The following is a 14,955-nucleotide window of genomic DNA, read 5'->3' on the forward strand; positions in this document are numbered from 1 at the left end:
ATGAGCCTGCTATTGTAACCTTTGTCTTTTGGGTGGGACTCCTGTCTTTTATTTTCAGCCCAAATTACCATAAGTACTGTTGTATACTTTGAGCTTCATAGAAAATATAAGGCTCTTAAATAATTGTTAAATTTATTGTCTTTAAAATTATTCCTCAGAGAGAAGAAGAAAAGTCATCTGAAGACAATGTCTATTTTGGAACTGTCAGTGATGATTCTGATATTGTTACCCTTGAGCCACCTAAGTTAGAAGAAATTGGAAATCCGGAAGCACTAATTGTTGAAGAAGCACAGAGTCCGGAAGACTTTAACATGGGCTCTTCTTCCAGCAGCCAGTATACCTTCTGTCAGCCAGAAACTGGTAAGAGCTATGTAAAGAATACACTGATAGAGACTGAAGGTCTCCTATGACCACATTTTATATAATGGCCAAGTTTTTAATGTAGTTGAGATTTTTTGTAAAATCTCCTGTTCGATCTAGTGCTTTCTTAGACTGTAGGTCCAGAGCTGAATTGCTGTAACAATAAATACCATTTTTTATTAAGTAAAAGATGAAAAAAACTATCTTCAAGGAGATTTGTTATTACCTGAAACACTCCAGAACGTGTTTGACATATTTTCGTTATTTAGGGGTGAAAGATTGAGCCATCACAACTAAAAACAGGAGAAAGTTATGATTTCAACTTACAGTGGTACAAATTTTATATTCTAGAAATTATGAAAGAAGCTTCTTATTGAAGTCTGTTAGATCCTTTCAGTTATTAATCACTTAACAAACATTTATTGAGTGCTACTTCTGTGCTAACTAGAGTTCAAAGAGCTGGCAGTATAGCAGCATCCCCAAGCCCCTGACCTTTGTATCTTTCCTTTTAGATTGAGGTAAGAAAGGGTGCCTATTTTAAGTCACATTATTAATGCCCTGAATGCCTACTGTTCAGACAATGATTTGGAGGTTAAAATGTGATTTCCTGAGTTAATGCCTTTCTATATTTTTTTGGCTCAGCTTGAGGGATGTATATAACATCTTTCAAGGTGGACATAAATATTTAGACACAAACTTACTGGGAAATAAAAGAAACAAAGCTATAATTAACTCAGAGTTATTAACCAACACTTGTAACTCAAGGATAAATTGAGAGAAAGACATGTTGGACCACTGCTAGTGATTCCAAAATTTCCTAATATGAGGCAGAAATAAGGATGTGTTTTTTTTCAGGTCATTTTCTTAGAGTTTACCATTCTTTAATAATCTCATTTGCCAGAATCAGACAGTGGAATTTCTGTTATTCCATTTCTTTTTTTTTTTTTTTTTAAAGATTTTATTTATTTATTCGACAGAGATAGAGACAGCCAGCGAGAGAGGGAACACAAGCAGGGGGAGTGGGAGAGGAAGAAGCAGGCTCATAGCGGAGGAGCCTGATGTGGGGCTCGATCCCATAACGCCGGGATCACGCCCTGAGCCGAAGGCAGACGCTTAACCGCTGTGCCACTCAGGCGCCCCTGTTATTCCATTTCAAGCTAATAAAATGTCAGGTAGAGATTTTTAGCTATCTCATTTAATGGCAAGTTATTTTCAATTAGTATATCAGTTTGCCTATGAACAAGAGCTTAAAAACACTTTATTCAAATATTTGAATACTCATCTGGCATTCTTAGTGGCCAGCCTTTGCCAGAATGGTGTACAAAGACAAATGAATTGACTTTAGAAACTTTTTTTGTTCATCAAATTTTATTTTATTTGTTTAAATCCAGGATTTGCATGTATTCAAGTCTTCTTTTTTTCCTTCTTTATTTTTTTGGAAGACTATAGATGCTAGTTTAATTTGAGAATATTCATGGGCCAGAAAAAGTAGTCACACTGAAGCAAGAGCATTGCAGAAGGGTCCAAGCAGACATTTAAGAAATTGATCCTACACACTTAATTTTTTCAGGAACTTGGACACTTCAGAGCACATTATTCTGTTTTTATCTCCTTTCTGAACTTGGACTTCTTGGAAATTTTATAGTTTCAGTTAAGAGAAATATTTTTACTAGGAGTATTTTTATCCATTGCTGTCTCTCCTGAAGGAATGAATTATTTCAGTAAAGAAAGTGTTATATAAAATAATTTTAAGAAATGACACTTTGGGGGCGCCTGGGTGGCACAGCGGTTAAGTGTCTGCCTTCGGCTCAGGGCGTGATCCGGCGTTGTGGGATCGAGCCCCACATCAGGCTCCTCTGCTATGAGCCTGCTTCTTCCTCTCCCACTCCCCCTGCTTGTGTTCCCTCTCTCGCTGGCTGTCTCTATCTCTGTCAAATAAATAAATAAAATCTTTAAAAAAAAAAAAAAAAAAAGAAATGACACTTTGGATTATGTTGAAAAGACTATATATAAATCAATTGCCAACAGCCTCATCTGTTTTTTTGTTTTGTTAATCCCCTACTACCCATTGCCTGGTTATTTTGATTTTTCCTTTCCCTTCTTCTCCATCTCTGTAGGATTTCAAGTTTTTTCTTCTAAATTAGATTCTTGTGGCAATATACTTTCTGTTCATTTAAGAATACTACCCACTGCCCCCACTGGACTCTCCCCCAAGAAAGCAAAGTTGGTACTTGTAGAAAAGTTTGTATTGCTTATATGTTTTTTTTTTTTTAAAGGCATGATTGTTCAGTTTTGATGGAGCATAAATGACAATGTTGGGTGATAATTAAATAAGTATTTTCAATTCTCTTTTTCCTTTTTAGTCTTTATAATAAAGCTTTATACATCTTTTTTTCCTGTTTATTCACAAAAGAAAGGTGGTGGGAGAAGCTGTGGAAGATTCCTGAGTGCATAAGGGGATGGGATGATCAGCTGAAACACCATGTTCCTAGCCAACTCGCTTTCCAAGGTGGTGTGACTAAATCTGATCAGCTTTTCTAGAGCTGAGTGTGCCTAGTCACATTTACGATTTACTTAGTGCTTAAAGATAACTGTTGTCATCTGTGATACTCTAAACAGGTGTTCAAATTGATCTTGTGATAATGCCGGCTAAGCTTCTTGCATGCCTTTGCATTGCCTGTGTCTTGGACTATGGGCCAAATTAAGCTTTGAAAGAAATTTAAAAATCAAAATATTTGAGCTATCGGATGTATGGGTTAAAAAAGATGGAAGCAATTAGATAAGGATGTGAATTTATTAATATGGATTAAGCTGGCTTATTTACTTAGAATCTATAATGAAGGCAATATGCTAACGTAGAATTAAATTTATTTAAGGGATTTTGACAAATAGTTTGTTTTTACATTTATCCGTCTTAATACTGTCAGAAAGTCTGACTTAAATACTCCAGCCGTGATCTTGAATGCCTTTGTATTATGTAATGCTTTGTTTAAGTCTTCCTTTCTTTCTCTTTGTCCAAGAAATGTAACCTCACAGCTGAGGCGACGGCATCTGGGAAAAACTAGTGATCAAGAATAACCAGATAATCATGATGGGCATAAGGGTCATGACCAAAAGATCTCTCAGTGGCATCTGTATCACTAAATATTAGGAATATTCATTCATTCAGTAGTTCTTTTTGTCTTTGTGTTTGTTGTTGTCGGTGTGAAAGTTAACCAGATCCTCTGTGACCCATCTTTACAAAGTACTGCCTAACCCGGTCACCAGCTTTCCTGTGGCATGGATATCCTGTCTTCTGAAGAACTGTTTTGCTTTTTTGAAGCATGAATGTTTGTTGTTTGGAGCTCTTTGTATCAAATTGAGGTCCACATTTTATCCTTACTTTGGGGCTTTTTTTTTCCTTCTAACTGGCCTGTGGAAATTATTACTGAGCCATCTAACTTCTGTGTCAACATGTAGCTTATTGATTGATGGAACAGTGTTAACAAGTTCTACATTTGAAAAAACCGAAGGTGATTTTTTTAGTGGATATATTACCAGGACTTGAGATTTCTTAACGGATTTTTTTGTTGTTGTTCTTTACTGTTCTTTTCATGAAGAAGCAGCACCAGACTAGTCCTTAATATCGGAGATAGCTGTTGTGTCACTTCCTCATGCTGACATATTTACTAGAGGGTAAAATTAATAACCTTCTAGTAAGAGTGGCAGTCGAAGGGAAGGGCTCATCTGACTTCTGGAAACCTGGTTTAAACTGTAGTGCCTTGAACGTTGATTGTGGACTCAAGGATGGAAATGAAACTAGGGTCCAGATACACCCAAGAAAACTTTTGGTAGTTACTGTACTTTGTAAGTTACAGGAACTGTTTGTATACCTCCCTGTGTTCCTTAAACAGTTGAGCTTAGATTACCTTTACTTGAAATTGAAGAGGGTTTTTTTTTTTCTTTCAGAAACAGTATCTATTTATGGCTCTAATAGCAAAGACATTTAATAGGCTACGAGAATGACTGTTCTAATAGTGTAAACTATAAGAGAAGTTAAAAAAATAAAACCAGATAGACCCTCAAAGGCACAGAATATGATTGATAGATTATGTATCACAGTTGAAATCTTTTATGTTTTGGCTTTGTGTTGATAAACTTGAAAACTTGAGTTTCTGTTTGTGTTGTTTTTGGTTTTGGCCGTCTTATGTAAAAGGGCATGTAGGGATGGCATTGATCATTCTAAATCATATTTATTGGAAAAGCTATTCTAAAATTCATAATATTTACATTTTTCTTTTTAAAATAGTATTTTCATCCCAACCTAGCGACGATGAATCAAGTAGTGATGAAACCAGTCATCAGCCTAGTCCTGCTTTTAGACGCCGCCGTGCTAGGAAGAAGACTGTTTCTAGTTCAGAATCTGAGGAACGGCTACTCCCTGAACAAGAAGCTGAGCCCTCTAAGGAGTTGTGTAAACGCCAGTTCAGCAGTGGTCTCAATAAGTGTGTTATACTTGCTTTAGTGATTGCAATTAGCATGGGATTTGGACATTTCTATGGTAAGTATTTGGAAATTTGTTACACTTAAACAGATGGCGTGTATGGGCACTTGCTAAGAGAGGAATTCTGGGATCTGTTTTCAGTGTCGTCATTAAATACATGACCTTGGAAAACTTGCAATCTATTTGGGCCTCAGGTTTCTCATTTGGAAAATGGGGATAGTGCTTGCAAAGCTGTTTCCACCTATGTTAGGTGGTATTTATTTAAGACATGTAGGGATTTTTAGCATGTGTGTTTATTTATTTTTGATTTTTTAAAAGATTTTATTTATTTGAGAGAGCGAGAGAGCATGAGCGAGAGAGCACAAGCTGCAGGGAGGGGCAGAGGGAGAGGGAGAAGCAGGCTCCCCTCTGAGCAGGGAGCCCAGTGCCAGGACCCCAAGATCTTGACCTGAGCTGAAGGCAGATGCTAACCAACTGAGCCACCCTAATGCAGAGCCTTTAAAAGTGTCTTGGGTGAAAAGAGGAAGGATTTCCATGTGGTATAATTTTTCATTGGGAAGCCTAACCATTGAGTCTTATTTATAACATGTCTGTTTGTACAAAGATGAGACTGTTTGAGAACTGAACGTTTCACACTCATTCACACACTCTGTATTAGAATTTTGAAAAAATTCACTTTAAACAAATGTTTTAGATTTTGTCAACTTTACAGATTTCAATTTTCCGTACATGAAGTAGTTCCATGTTTTTTGCTGATATGATCCACAGTTTAACTTCTGGAATATTCCTGTTTTGTTCCTTTCAGCAGTGTCTTCCTTATGCAAAAATTGAAGAGTTACATGGACCCTTTGTTAATTTGTGGAAAAGATAAACATTAAAAACATACATAGTGTATGTTAGAATAAACTTAAGACAATCAATACTTGTTAAACAAGTCAGAGTCAGTAAAATGGGTTTCTTCTTATTTAACTTTATATTGATAAAAATAAGTATTTAGACCTCTGGTGGATGCCTGCTTGAATTTAATACTGAGATACTATAATTTGTATCCTCCCTTGAAATTTATTTCTAAGAGATTTGACTTGAAATAATATGATTACTTTTGCTTATTATCTAGCTGGAACAAATGTATGAATGTATTTTTGAGAATGATCTTTTTCCCCACAGGTAAACATGGAGGTAACAAAGAAGAAGGTCTTATCTTAATCTTTTTTTCTTACTAAAAAATTTGGACAGTGATTTAATGTTAATCCAGATTGCATTGAAACCCCCATTTGCATGACCTTTTAAGTATTTTGTAGAAAGAACAATGTAGAGAGGAGTGCTTTCAAAATTGAGAAATTGCTGCTCTGTTAAAGATTTTGGTTACTTGTAAAGTTTACTTTAATGATGATATCTAATAAAACACTTTTCTATACTTTTTAAAATTATCTTTTCAGAAAATGAAAAGGTTGGGTAATATGAAATAGTTTTGCATGGTGAAGAGATTGGCTCAGTGAACATATAAAAACCGTTAGTTTTTCAAGGTCACTGTTTAAAGGACATCACGTTTTTTCTTAATTCTGGCACTGGTCTCAACGCTTCAAGAGCTTCTTTGAGTTGATTTCAGAGCCAGTTTGAATTTCTCATGCACTGTGAAGTTAGGCATTGCATACTCCGTAATCAATCATTTGCTTACAAATTATTTAACAAACATACTATTTAAGTGAATTACTTAGAGCATTCACCAGCCTCAGCTCTTTATAAACTTGGAGAATCAGATCTATCCCAGAAGGAAGGGAAAACCAGCAGGATTGAGGATAGTAAAACAGTACACTGGAGGTATTTCGTACTGCTCAGGTTCTGAAAGTGCTTACAGAAGTTAAAAAAAGAAAATTTTCACGTATGAAGCACCTGTCTTCCTTACGCTTTCTTTACATTGTAAGCTATCCACATTCTAAATCAGCAGTAGAGTTCAGTTCATTTGATTTTCTCGTGGAGTTACCTTAAGTATTGATAGGACTACCTTGCTCTTCAGACACTGTAACAGAATATATCTAGGTGCTAAGTTATGTAGCACAGAAAAGAATTTTAGCTCAAAAGCTGTACTTAGTCATCCTGGAGGTGGTAGGATTTGGGTGGGGTCTGGTCTTATGCTTATGGTAGGCAGAAGGAAAGTGGAACATTCCAGCAATGGAGAACCTGACAACCTGAAAGTAAACTTTGCTGGGTTTGGGAGCAAGGAGAAGACTGACTGGACTACAGCAGAGTAGATAAATTAGAAATAGTGGAGTAAAACATTGGCATACATGGGCCGGTGTTACGTTGTAAAACATCTTGGAATCTGGGTAAGAGTTTGATTTGTAGAGTGACCTCATGGTAATTTCAGAGGAAAAGTGCAGGGAGGCATACGGTATGGGAAAAATTAAGATAGTCAGTTAAGAGGGTTTGTAATCTTGATATTTGGGGATCAGGGCCTTGACAATTATAGTGAAGGTGGGGATAGAGAGAAGGTGAGTGAAATAAGGGACACTGAAGTAATAATGAAAAATATAACTTTGAGCCAGGATACTTGTGATATTGGTGGTTTATTTTTTAAATTCCAAGAAGTGTGCTAGTTGCTTTATTTTTGGAATTGGGGTGTTTCTACGAAAGTTTTTGCTAGGTGATAAATAGATGGTGAGCACACTTCGGTTTGTTTTTATCCAACTTTATTCTAGAGTAGTTAAGGGAAGGCGTTAAGGTTAGATTTTTTTTTTTTTCATGAAGACTCCCCCAAAATTGTGCCCAGCAGGCAGCTGGGGTATTATTTGTAAGCTCTGGTAAGATTGGACTCAGAAGAGAAATCTTACAGCACTGATAGCAAAAACTGGGTTTTTATGATTAAGATACGTAGCTCTGTAGACATGACAAGAAGGCCAAAGATTGTACCTTGGGTCGTAACACTTTATACTTAGGCGGCTAAAGATATAGGGGGAAAAAAAAAAAACCAACCCAGTAGTTACTAGATAAATAAAGGCCACATGAAGACAGTTGTCCAGCATATGTTATGTGATAGTACTGCAAATTCAGATCTTAACACATAGTTTTAGGTTGAAAAGAAAGAGTTTTTCTGTTATTCTGGGAACTACAAATGAATCTTCAACATTAAAAAAAAATCTGAGGTTCTTTTGAGTAATATTGAGACAAATTTGCCATGCTTTTATAAATTGGAAAATTGAAAGGAAGTGAAACTTAACAGAATATCATAGCTAGTAATGGTTGTTTGTAATTTGGCAAAAGTTTTCTTTAGTGTTTTTCAAGATTATTGAAGAAATTGAAAGCTAATTTTTTTTAGCAGTAGGGTTAGAAATAGTAAACTATCATTATATCTTTTCATTACAAAATCCTGTGATATCTTTATAATAATAGTATGCCACTTGGTAGATGTTAAGGTCAAGATTTCCAAATGCATTTTGCCTTATTTTTGATTCAGTGTTTTTTTTCTCTCTCATGCATGAGGCGTGTAGCAGCATGTGAATACATGTCTTGGCAAATTAACATTTTGGTTTTTAGGGTGAAAATATAGAGAATGCTAGTTGGTTTAAGACTTCTCACTGCAGGGATGGGGTTGGTGGTACTCTAGTACGAACCTAACTAATGCAGAACTCTTAAACGATTTGGCTCTGAGAATGGTGGGTAATCACAGCCAGTTATTTTCCTTGCTGTACTTTTTGGGCTGTGTTACATCATTTACTAGGCAAAATATAATGAGAAAAAATAGACATTTTTATTTTTCCTTATTGACTTACATCCTGTGAATAGATTGCATGGTTTGTTTTTTTCCCTGTTGAAGACAACACTTTATGTCCCTCACCAGTCTCTCAAAACAACAAACTTGAGTGCCCTCGATATAGTAAGATTAAAACATTATACAGGCTTTTTTTTTTTTTTTTAAGGGTAGTGTAGGCTGGCTGGTTTTAGTTAGAAGGATATGAAGTGCTTAAATGTCCCTGGGTGTATGCTAATAAAAAAAATATATTAACCTACTTGGACTGATTGATATTAACATCCATCCAGCACCATTTGATGAATGACACCATGAGATTTTACTTACTCTTTTGTTTATATAATCAGAGTTTTTATAGAACTTGAAGTGCTGCCCTTGAAGAAGATGATCCTATCCAGATTAATTAATTAAATATATACAGATTAAATGTTTTATTATATGTTTTAAAATATTGGTCATCATAACATTTCTGTTACGTATATATGTGTGTGTATCGATGTATATATCCCTAATAAAATTTTTCATTTTTCAGGCACAATTCAGATTCAGAAGCGTCAACAGTTAGTCAGAAAGATACATGAAGATGAATTGAATGATATGAAGGATTATCTTTCCCAATGTCAACAGGAACAAGAATCTTTTATAGATTATAAGGTATGTACTAACAAACTTTATAAGAAAGAATTGTTAGCCAATAATTATTGGGCTTTTCAGATACAAGTACAAAGCAGATCAGTGATTCAGTAATAATATTGTAATAATTGTTGATTACTTACTGTGTCCTAGACACTGCTCTGAGTACATCACATACAGTATTTCTCTTAGTGCTCACCATAGCCGTGTGAATTAAGCAAGTATTAGCTTCGTTTCATAGATGGGAAAGAGGTTCAAAAAAATTAACTTTTCTTTTTTTTTTTTTTTTTTAAGATTTTACTTATTTATTCAACAGAGATAGAGACAGCCAGCGAGAGAGGGAACACAAGCAGGGGGAGTGGGAGAGGAAGAAGCAGGCTCATAGCAGAGGAGCCTGATGTGGGGCTCGATCCTGTAACGCCGGGATCACGCCCTGAGCCAAAGGCAGGCGCTTAACCACTGTGCCACCCAGGTGCCCCCCAAAAAATTAACTTTTCTAAGGCTAGCAATTGGCAAAGCTAAATTTATCTGATTTCAAAAATGTTATTTCTAATTACTGTAATTAACGTTTTTAATTAATATTTATAGAAAACATTGTTACTAACATTATTTTTACAGAACTAGGTAAATATTTTCAGTCAGTGAGAAAAAGGAGAGTTTGTAGCTTCTCTCTAAGATCTTCCCTTGATCAAGAGAAATAATCAGCCAGTCCTTTTTCTTTGGTTTCTTGTTCGGTCTGACAGAAGAGAGAGCATGTTATATTTGCCTGCCTAAACTCACCTAACACCAGCAGGACTATGCTGTCCATTAACCTCTATGTGGGTTTATGAGGACCAGTGTAATAGCTGGTCTCCTCTCTGGTTCTTCATAAGAGGGGTATAGGGCTTGTAGATAAACTCAGGGTAGAAAAGTAAACTGTTCCTCTTTCCTTCCATTCTCCCAAATTTCCCTCACAATTGATGTATCCCTTATTAGGGTTATGATTATATTTCTTTAGAAGACAAAATCCCACTTGACATCTGGATTATGTCATTTTTCTGGCAGGGATTCCTGAAGTTATTTGTAAGTAGTGTAGTTTTTCCTACCTTGATCAAAGGATGTTATAAAAAGAGTAGGCATTTTCTTCTTCACCACCATGGTTTCTGGTTCCATAGAATGATGTTGGCTTTTAGGAGACTGACCCTGCATAGATCTTTACTGAGTCAGTTCTTGCAGGCTTCTTTCCTGTAGCTATTAAATGTGGTTTGGATTTTGAAGATCTTCGTGGGAGACCTGCCCGAGATTTGCTTATGAGGCACTTCAAGATTATGGAGTTTACTGAATGCAGAATATACCCTCCAGTCATTCTGTGGTCCCTTGTGCTTTTGCATTTAAAAATAATGCTACATTAGTCTGTACTACTCCATGGTCCACTTCTTTTGGGTACACAAAACTTTGTTTTCTCCCACATATGGAGAGCAGATGAAATGATTATGATGAAATTTTAAAAAAAATTTCTTTGAGAGAGAGACAGTAGGGGTTGGGGGGAGTCGGGGGCAAAGGGTGAGGGAGAGAGAATCCCAAGCAGGCTTCACGCTCCACCCCAACACGAGGCTCAATCTCAGGATCCTCAGATCATGACCTGAGCCGAAATCGAGTCGGATGCTAATCCGACTGAGCCACCCAGGCGCCCCTGATTATTGGGAAATTTTAAATTTTAATTTGTTCTTTGAAGACTAATGAACCAGATAATGGACCAGCCATTTCAGATATTTTCAAGTGGAAACACTGTCATTCTCCTAAAGGCCATTTTTCTTTTGTTTTTGTATATCTGATTTTTTGGTCTGATTCAAATAGGATAACTATAATGTCTGTGGTAAATTAAGTAAAATATAAGTATCATTTGCTGATTTATATATGAGGTATTTTAACTGGATAATGCTATAACCATTAGCCTACTTAAACGTGTTTAATTTCTTGCTGTTTTGGTGAACGTTTATTACTAACATATATGTTGAAAGAGATATTCAAGGCTACTTTGAAATGCAGCAGAATTTTGTAAACCTAACTGAACATGGTTTCCTCTCTTTCAAGGGTGCTGACTTCAGAGTTCACATTGCTAATCTGGTGATAGTCTCTTCAGAAGATTATTTGAAAACTGAGAACTTAGTTATAAATGTTACCAAGATTCAGTCCTCTAAGAAGTGCTGAGAGAACTTGCAGGACTTACCTGAACTTACTTTGGGATGTTAATTTGCACAGGGTGAAGATCTTTCAGATAGGACTAAAATTATTGAAATGTTTTCCTTTCAGAGTGCAGAGAATATAAATAGAATTTTTTGAATTTTCAAGTCATCTCTAGCTATAGTTTTCCTTTTTATAAAAGATCATCTCCTTCACCCAAGGGTCAGAGAAGCCTTTAGTCCTGCCTAAATTCTCTTTAGGAGACTTCTCAGGAGAGATGGGAGTTCTGTAGTCAAAAGATAGACTGGTCTCCTATTCTCCTGACTTGTAAGTGGGCCTCTAAACCATTAAGGCTTTTATATGACTATGGTGAATAATCAGTAATCACTAATAAACACTAATCAGAAGTACCCCTAGCTCTATTTTAGAAATCTTACTTGGGATAAACCAGGCTCTAGCTCATTTTTTTTTTTCATCTTTAAGTTCTTCCAGCGTGCTATGTTATTATTTCGATGTAGTTCCATGCTGTGCATTTTCTTGCATATGAACCTTTATTTTCTGATTTTTATGTATTGAAATACATATATATACTCGACCAATATGTACACTGCATAAAGGATAGTCTCTGCAGAAATAGATACTAAAAATTTATGCGTATTGGTTACATAGGGTTATGTCTTAAAGATTTGAATTGAGCTTTTAAATAAAGCATTTGACATTTTTCTACTCTTTCAAAAAATTTAGTCTTTGAAGGAAAACCTTGCAAGATGTTGGGCACTTACTGAAGAAGAGAAGATGTCCTTTGAAACTCAGAAAAAGAACCTTGATACAGAAAATCAGTATTTAAGAATATCTCTGGAGAAGGAAGAAAAAGCCTTATCTTTATTACAGGAAGAGTTAAGGAAACTAAGAGAACAGATTAGGATATTGGAAGATAAAGGGACAGGTACTGAATTAGTCACAGAAAATCAGAAACTTAAGCAGCATCTGGAAGAAGAAAAGCTGAAGACACACAGCTTCCATAATCAGAGGGAGACTCTTTTGGCAGAAGCAAAGATGCTAAGGAGGGAACTGGAGAGAGAACGACTAGTAACCATGGCTTTAAAGGTAGAACTCCAGCAGTTAAGCTCCAGTGAGTCATACGGCAACCCAGACTCTCCCAACGTATTGACTGAAAAAAAGGAAATAGACATCTTACGGGAAAGACTCACTGAGCTGGAGCAGAAGCTAACCTTTGAACAGCAGCGTTCTGATTTGTGGGAAAGACTGTATATTGAGGCAAAAGATGAAAATGCAAAACAAGAAACCGATGGAAAAAAGAAAGGGAGCAGAGGAAACCACAGGGCTAAAAATAAGTCAAAGGAAACATTTTTGGGTTCAGTTAAGGAAACATTTGATGCCATGAAGAATTCTACCAAGGAGTTTGTGAGGCATCATAAAGAAAAAATTAAACAGGCTAAAGAAGCTGTGAAAGAAAATCTGAAAAAATTTTCAGACTCAGTTAAATCTACTTTCAGGCATTTCAAAGATACCACCAAGAATATCTTTGATGAAAAGGGCAATAAAAGATTTAGTGCCACAAAAGAAGAAGCAGCTAAAAAACCAACAGTCTTCAGTGAATATTTACACCCACAGTATAAGGCACGTACACAAAACCAGAATAAAGGCCCTACTGTGCAAAGAGAGGGAAGGAAGGAAAAGCCAATTCACTTTGAAGAATTTAGAAAAAATACAAATTCACAGAAATGCAATGCTGAGCATGACTGTAGTGAAAATTATGATTCTTTCAGAAAGTCTTGTTCTGGTGTATTTGAATGTGCTCAACAGGAATCCATTAACCTTTTTAATATGAAAGTGTTGAATCCTGTAAGGATAGATGAATTTAGACAGTTGATTGAAAGGTATTTATTAGAAAAACTGGATAGTTTTCATCATTGGAAAGAACTTGATCAATTCATCAATAAGTTTTTCCTAAATGGTGTCTTTATACATGATCGGAAGCTCTTCACTGACTTTGTTAATGATGTTAAAGATTATCTTAAAGACATGAAGGACTATCAAGTAGATAATGATGGAGTGTTTGAGAAGTTGGATGGATATATATATAGACACTTCTTTGGTCACACTCTTTCCCCTCCATATGGACCCAGGTCGGTTTACATAGCACCATGTTACTATAATAGTTTTTAACATTTATAGATTGGGTAGCATTTTTATCATTTTAACATCTTGGAATGTTACTATCCATAAGGTATTTTTTGTAAGGAAAAATAAGTGCTATTTGTAAAAGTACTTTATTGCCAGAGAACTTAGAATTAATTGTCGAAAGATACAATTTTAAGTTAAGAGCTATTACAAACTAAAAATTTCATATAATCAGTTTGACTTGAGCAAATGGTTTAATTTCTGCCTTAAAAGTGAGTTAAGGATATGTAAATCCTGTTTTAGCCTCTCATCTCTTTTCATTCTAGTTTATAGGAAAAGATAATCATCTTAAGTGAAATTATTTTTCTTTGGTCTTTTATTTATTTACTCACTTTGGGAGGCTAGGATGAACAATACAGATTTCACTCAAATCGGAAGAGCTCATATGTAACAATTTGGATTGGCCCACTTATTTGTCTATTCCATTTACCAACTAAATTATGATACTTAGTACACTTATTGCACAATTATTGTTCATAACTTATAGTAAGCCCCAAGTTACAATGTGTGTGCTTTAGATACATAATTTCTAAAAATAACTATCCATTGCTTATCAGCTTCATATTCTGTAACATGAAACTTGCCTAATCTTCAAATGTTAGCTTTATTTTTTAATCTTTGAGTTAGTTATATATATCTTTTTGAATAAATGTAATGTGTCTATAAAATAATGAGACTGATTCTGGTGTCTTTAGTCTTTAAATATCTAGTGCCTAAATGAGCAGAACATTGTGAGGCTACCCTAACAAGACATGAAAAATTCTTGCCATCAAGTTGTTCACACGCTTTTGGAGATTTAGGTAAATGTAAGAAATGAAATGGAGGTATTGGAGGCACGTTGTATATGGTGGCCTCAGCCTGGAGATGTTTGGGAAGGCTTCAGGAGTGAGGTGGTCTTTGAACCGAACTTCTTTAAACTGGTCTTTGAAGGCGAAATGAGAATTTGCTAAGCAGATGAGTAGGACATTCTGGTCAAAGAGAACTTAATTTGCATAGATTTGGAGATGTGAAGACACACCACTTTAAGGAGGCAAGGTAGTCCTGGGATAAGGAAAGAAAAGGTAGGGATCTTTTGTGAAGATGTGAAGGACTTCGTTTTATGCTAAAGGACTTGCCTCATTGCATTTTGGATCACTGGCAACAGCCTGGAGGGTTGGTTGGAAAGAGTGAAGCTAGAAGCTAGATGGTGGTCTTTGAAGAAATACAGACATGAGCTGATGAGTATCTGAACTAGGGTAATAGTAGGAGTGGGAAGGAGACAGATTTGAATAATATATAATAAGTAAAATTGGTGGTATTTCTTGTGAAAGAGAAGTAGAAAGTAACAATTCCAGATTTCTGGTTTGGGTCACTAGTTGGATAG

At 35.7% G+C, this 14,955-nt stretch overlaps 1 protein-coding gene across 2 annotated transcripts in view; it reads left to right on the top strand.

Moving 5' to 3' along the window:
• Positions 1-14,955, top strand: part of CCPG1 (cell cycle progression 1) — a 38,416-nt gene that overhangs the window by 21,827 nt on the left and 1,634 nt on the right. Inside the window, exons 5-9 of one of the 2 annotated variants that reach the window (XM_019803463.2) lie at positions 159-360; positions 2,774-2,869; positions 4,649-4,900; positions 9,124-9,245; positions 12,132-13,537. In XM_019803463.2, coding sequence (XP_019659022.2) covers positions 159-360; positions 2,774-2,869; positions 4,649-4,900; positions 9,124-9,245; positions 12,132-13,537 — 2,078 coding nt within the window. The remainder of the gene's footprint in view (positions 1-158; positions 361-2,773; positions 2,870-4,648; positions 4,901-9,123; positions 9,246-12,131; positions 13,538-14,955) is intronic. The other variant, XM_011229554.3, reaches the window with a different exon arrangement.

The sequence above is a fragment of the Ailuropoda melanoleuca genome, chromosome 5, assembly GCF_002007445.2.
Source record: "Ailuropoda melanoleuca isolate Jingjing chromosome 5, ASM200744v2, whole genome shotgun sequence".
NCBI classification, from domain to species: Eukaryota; Metazoa; Chordata; class Mammalia; order Carnivora; family Ursidae; genus Ailuropoda; species Ailuropoda melanoleuca.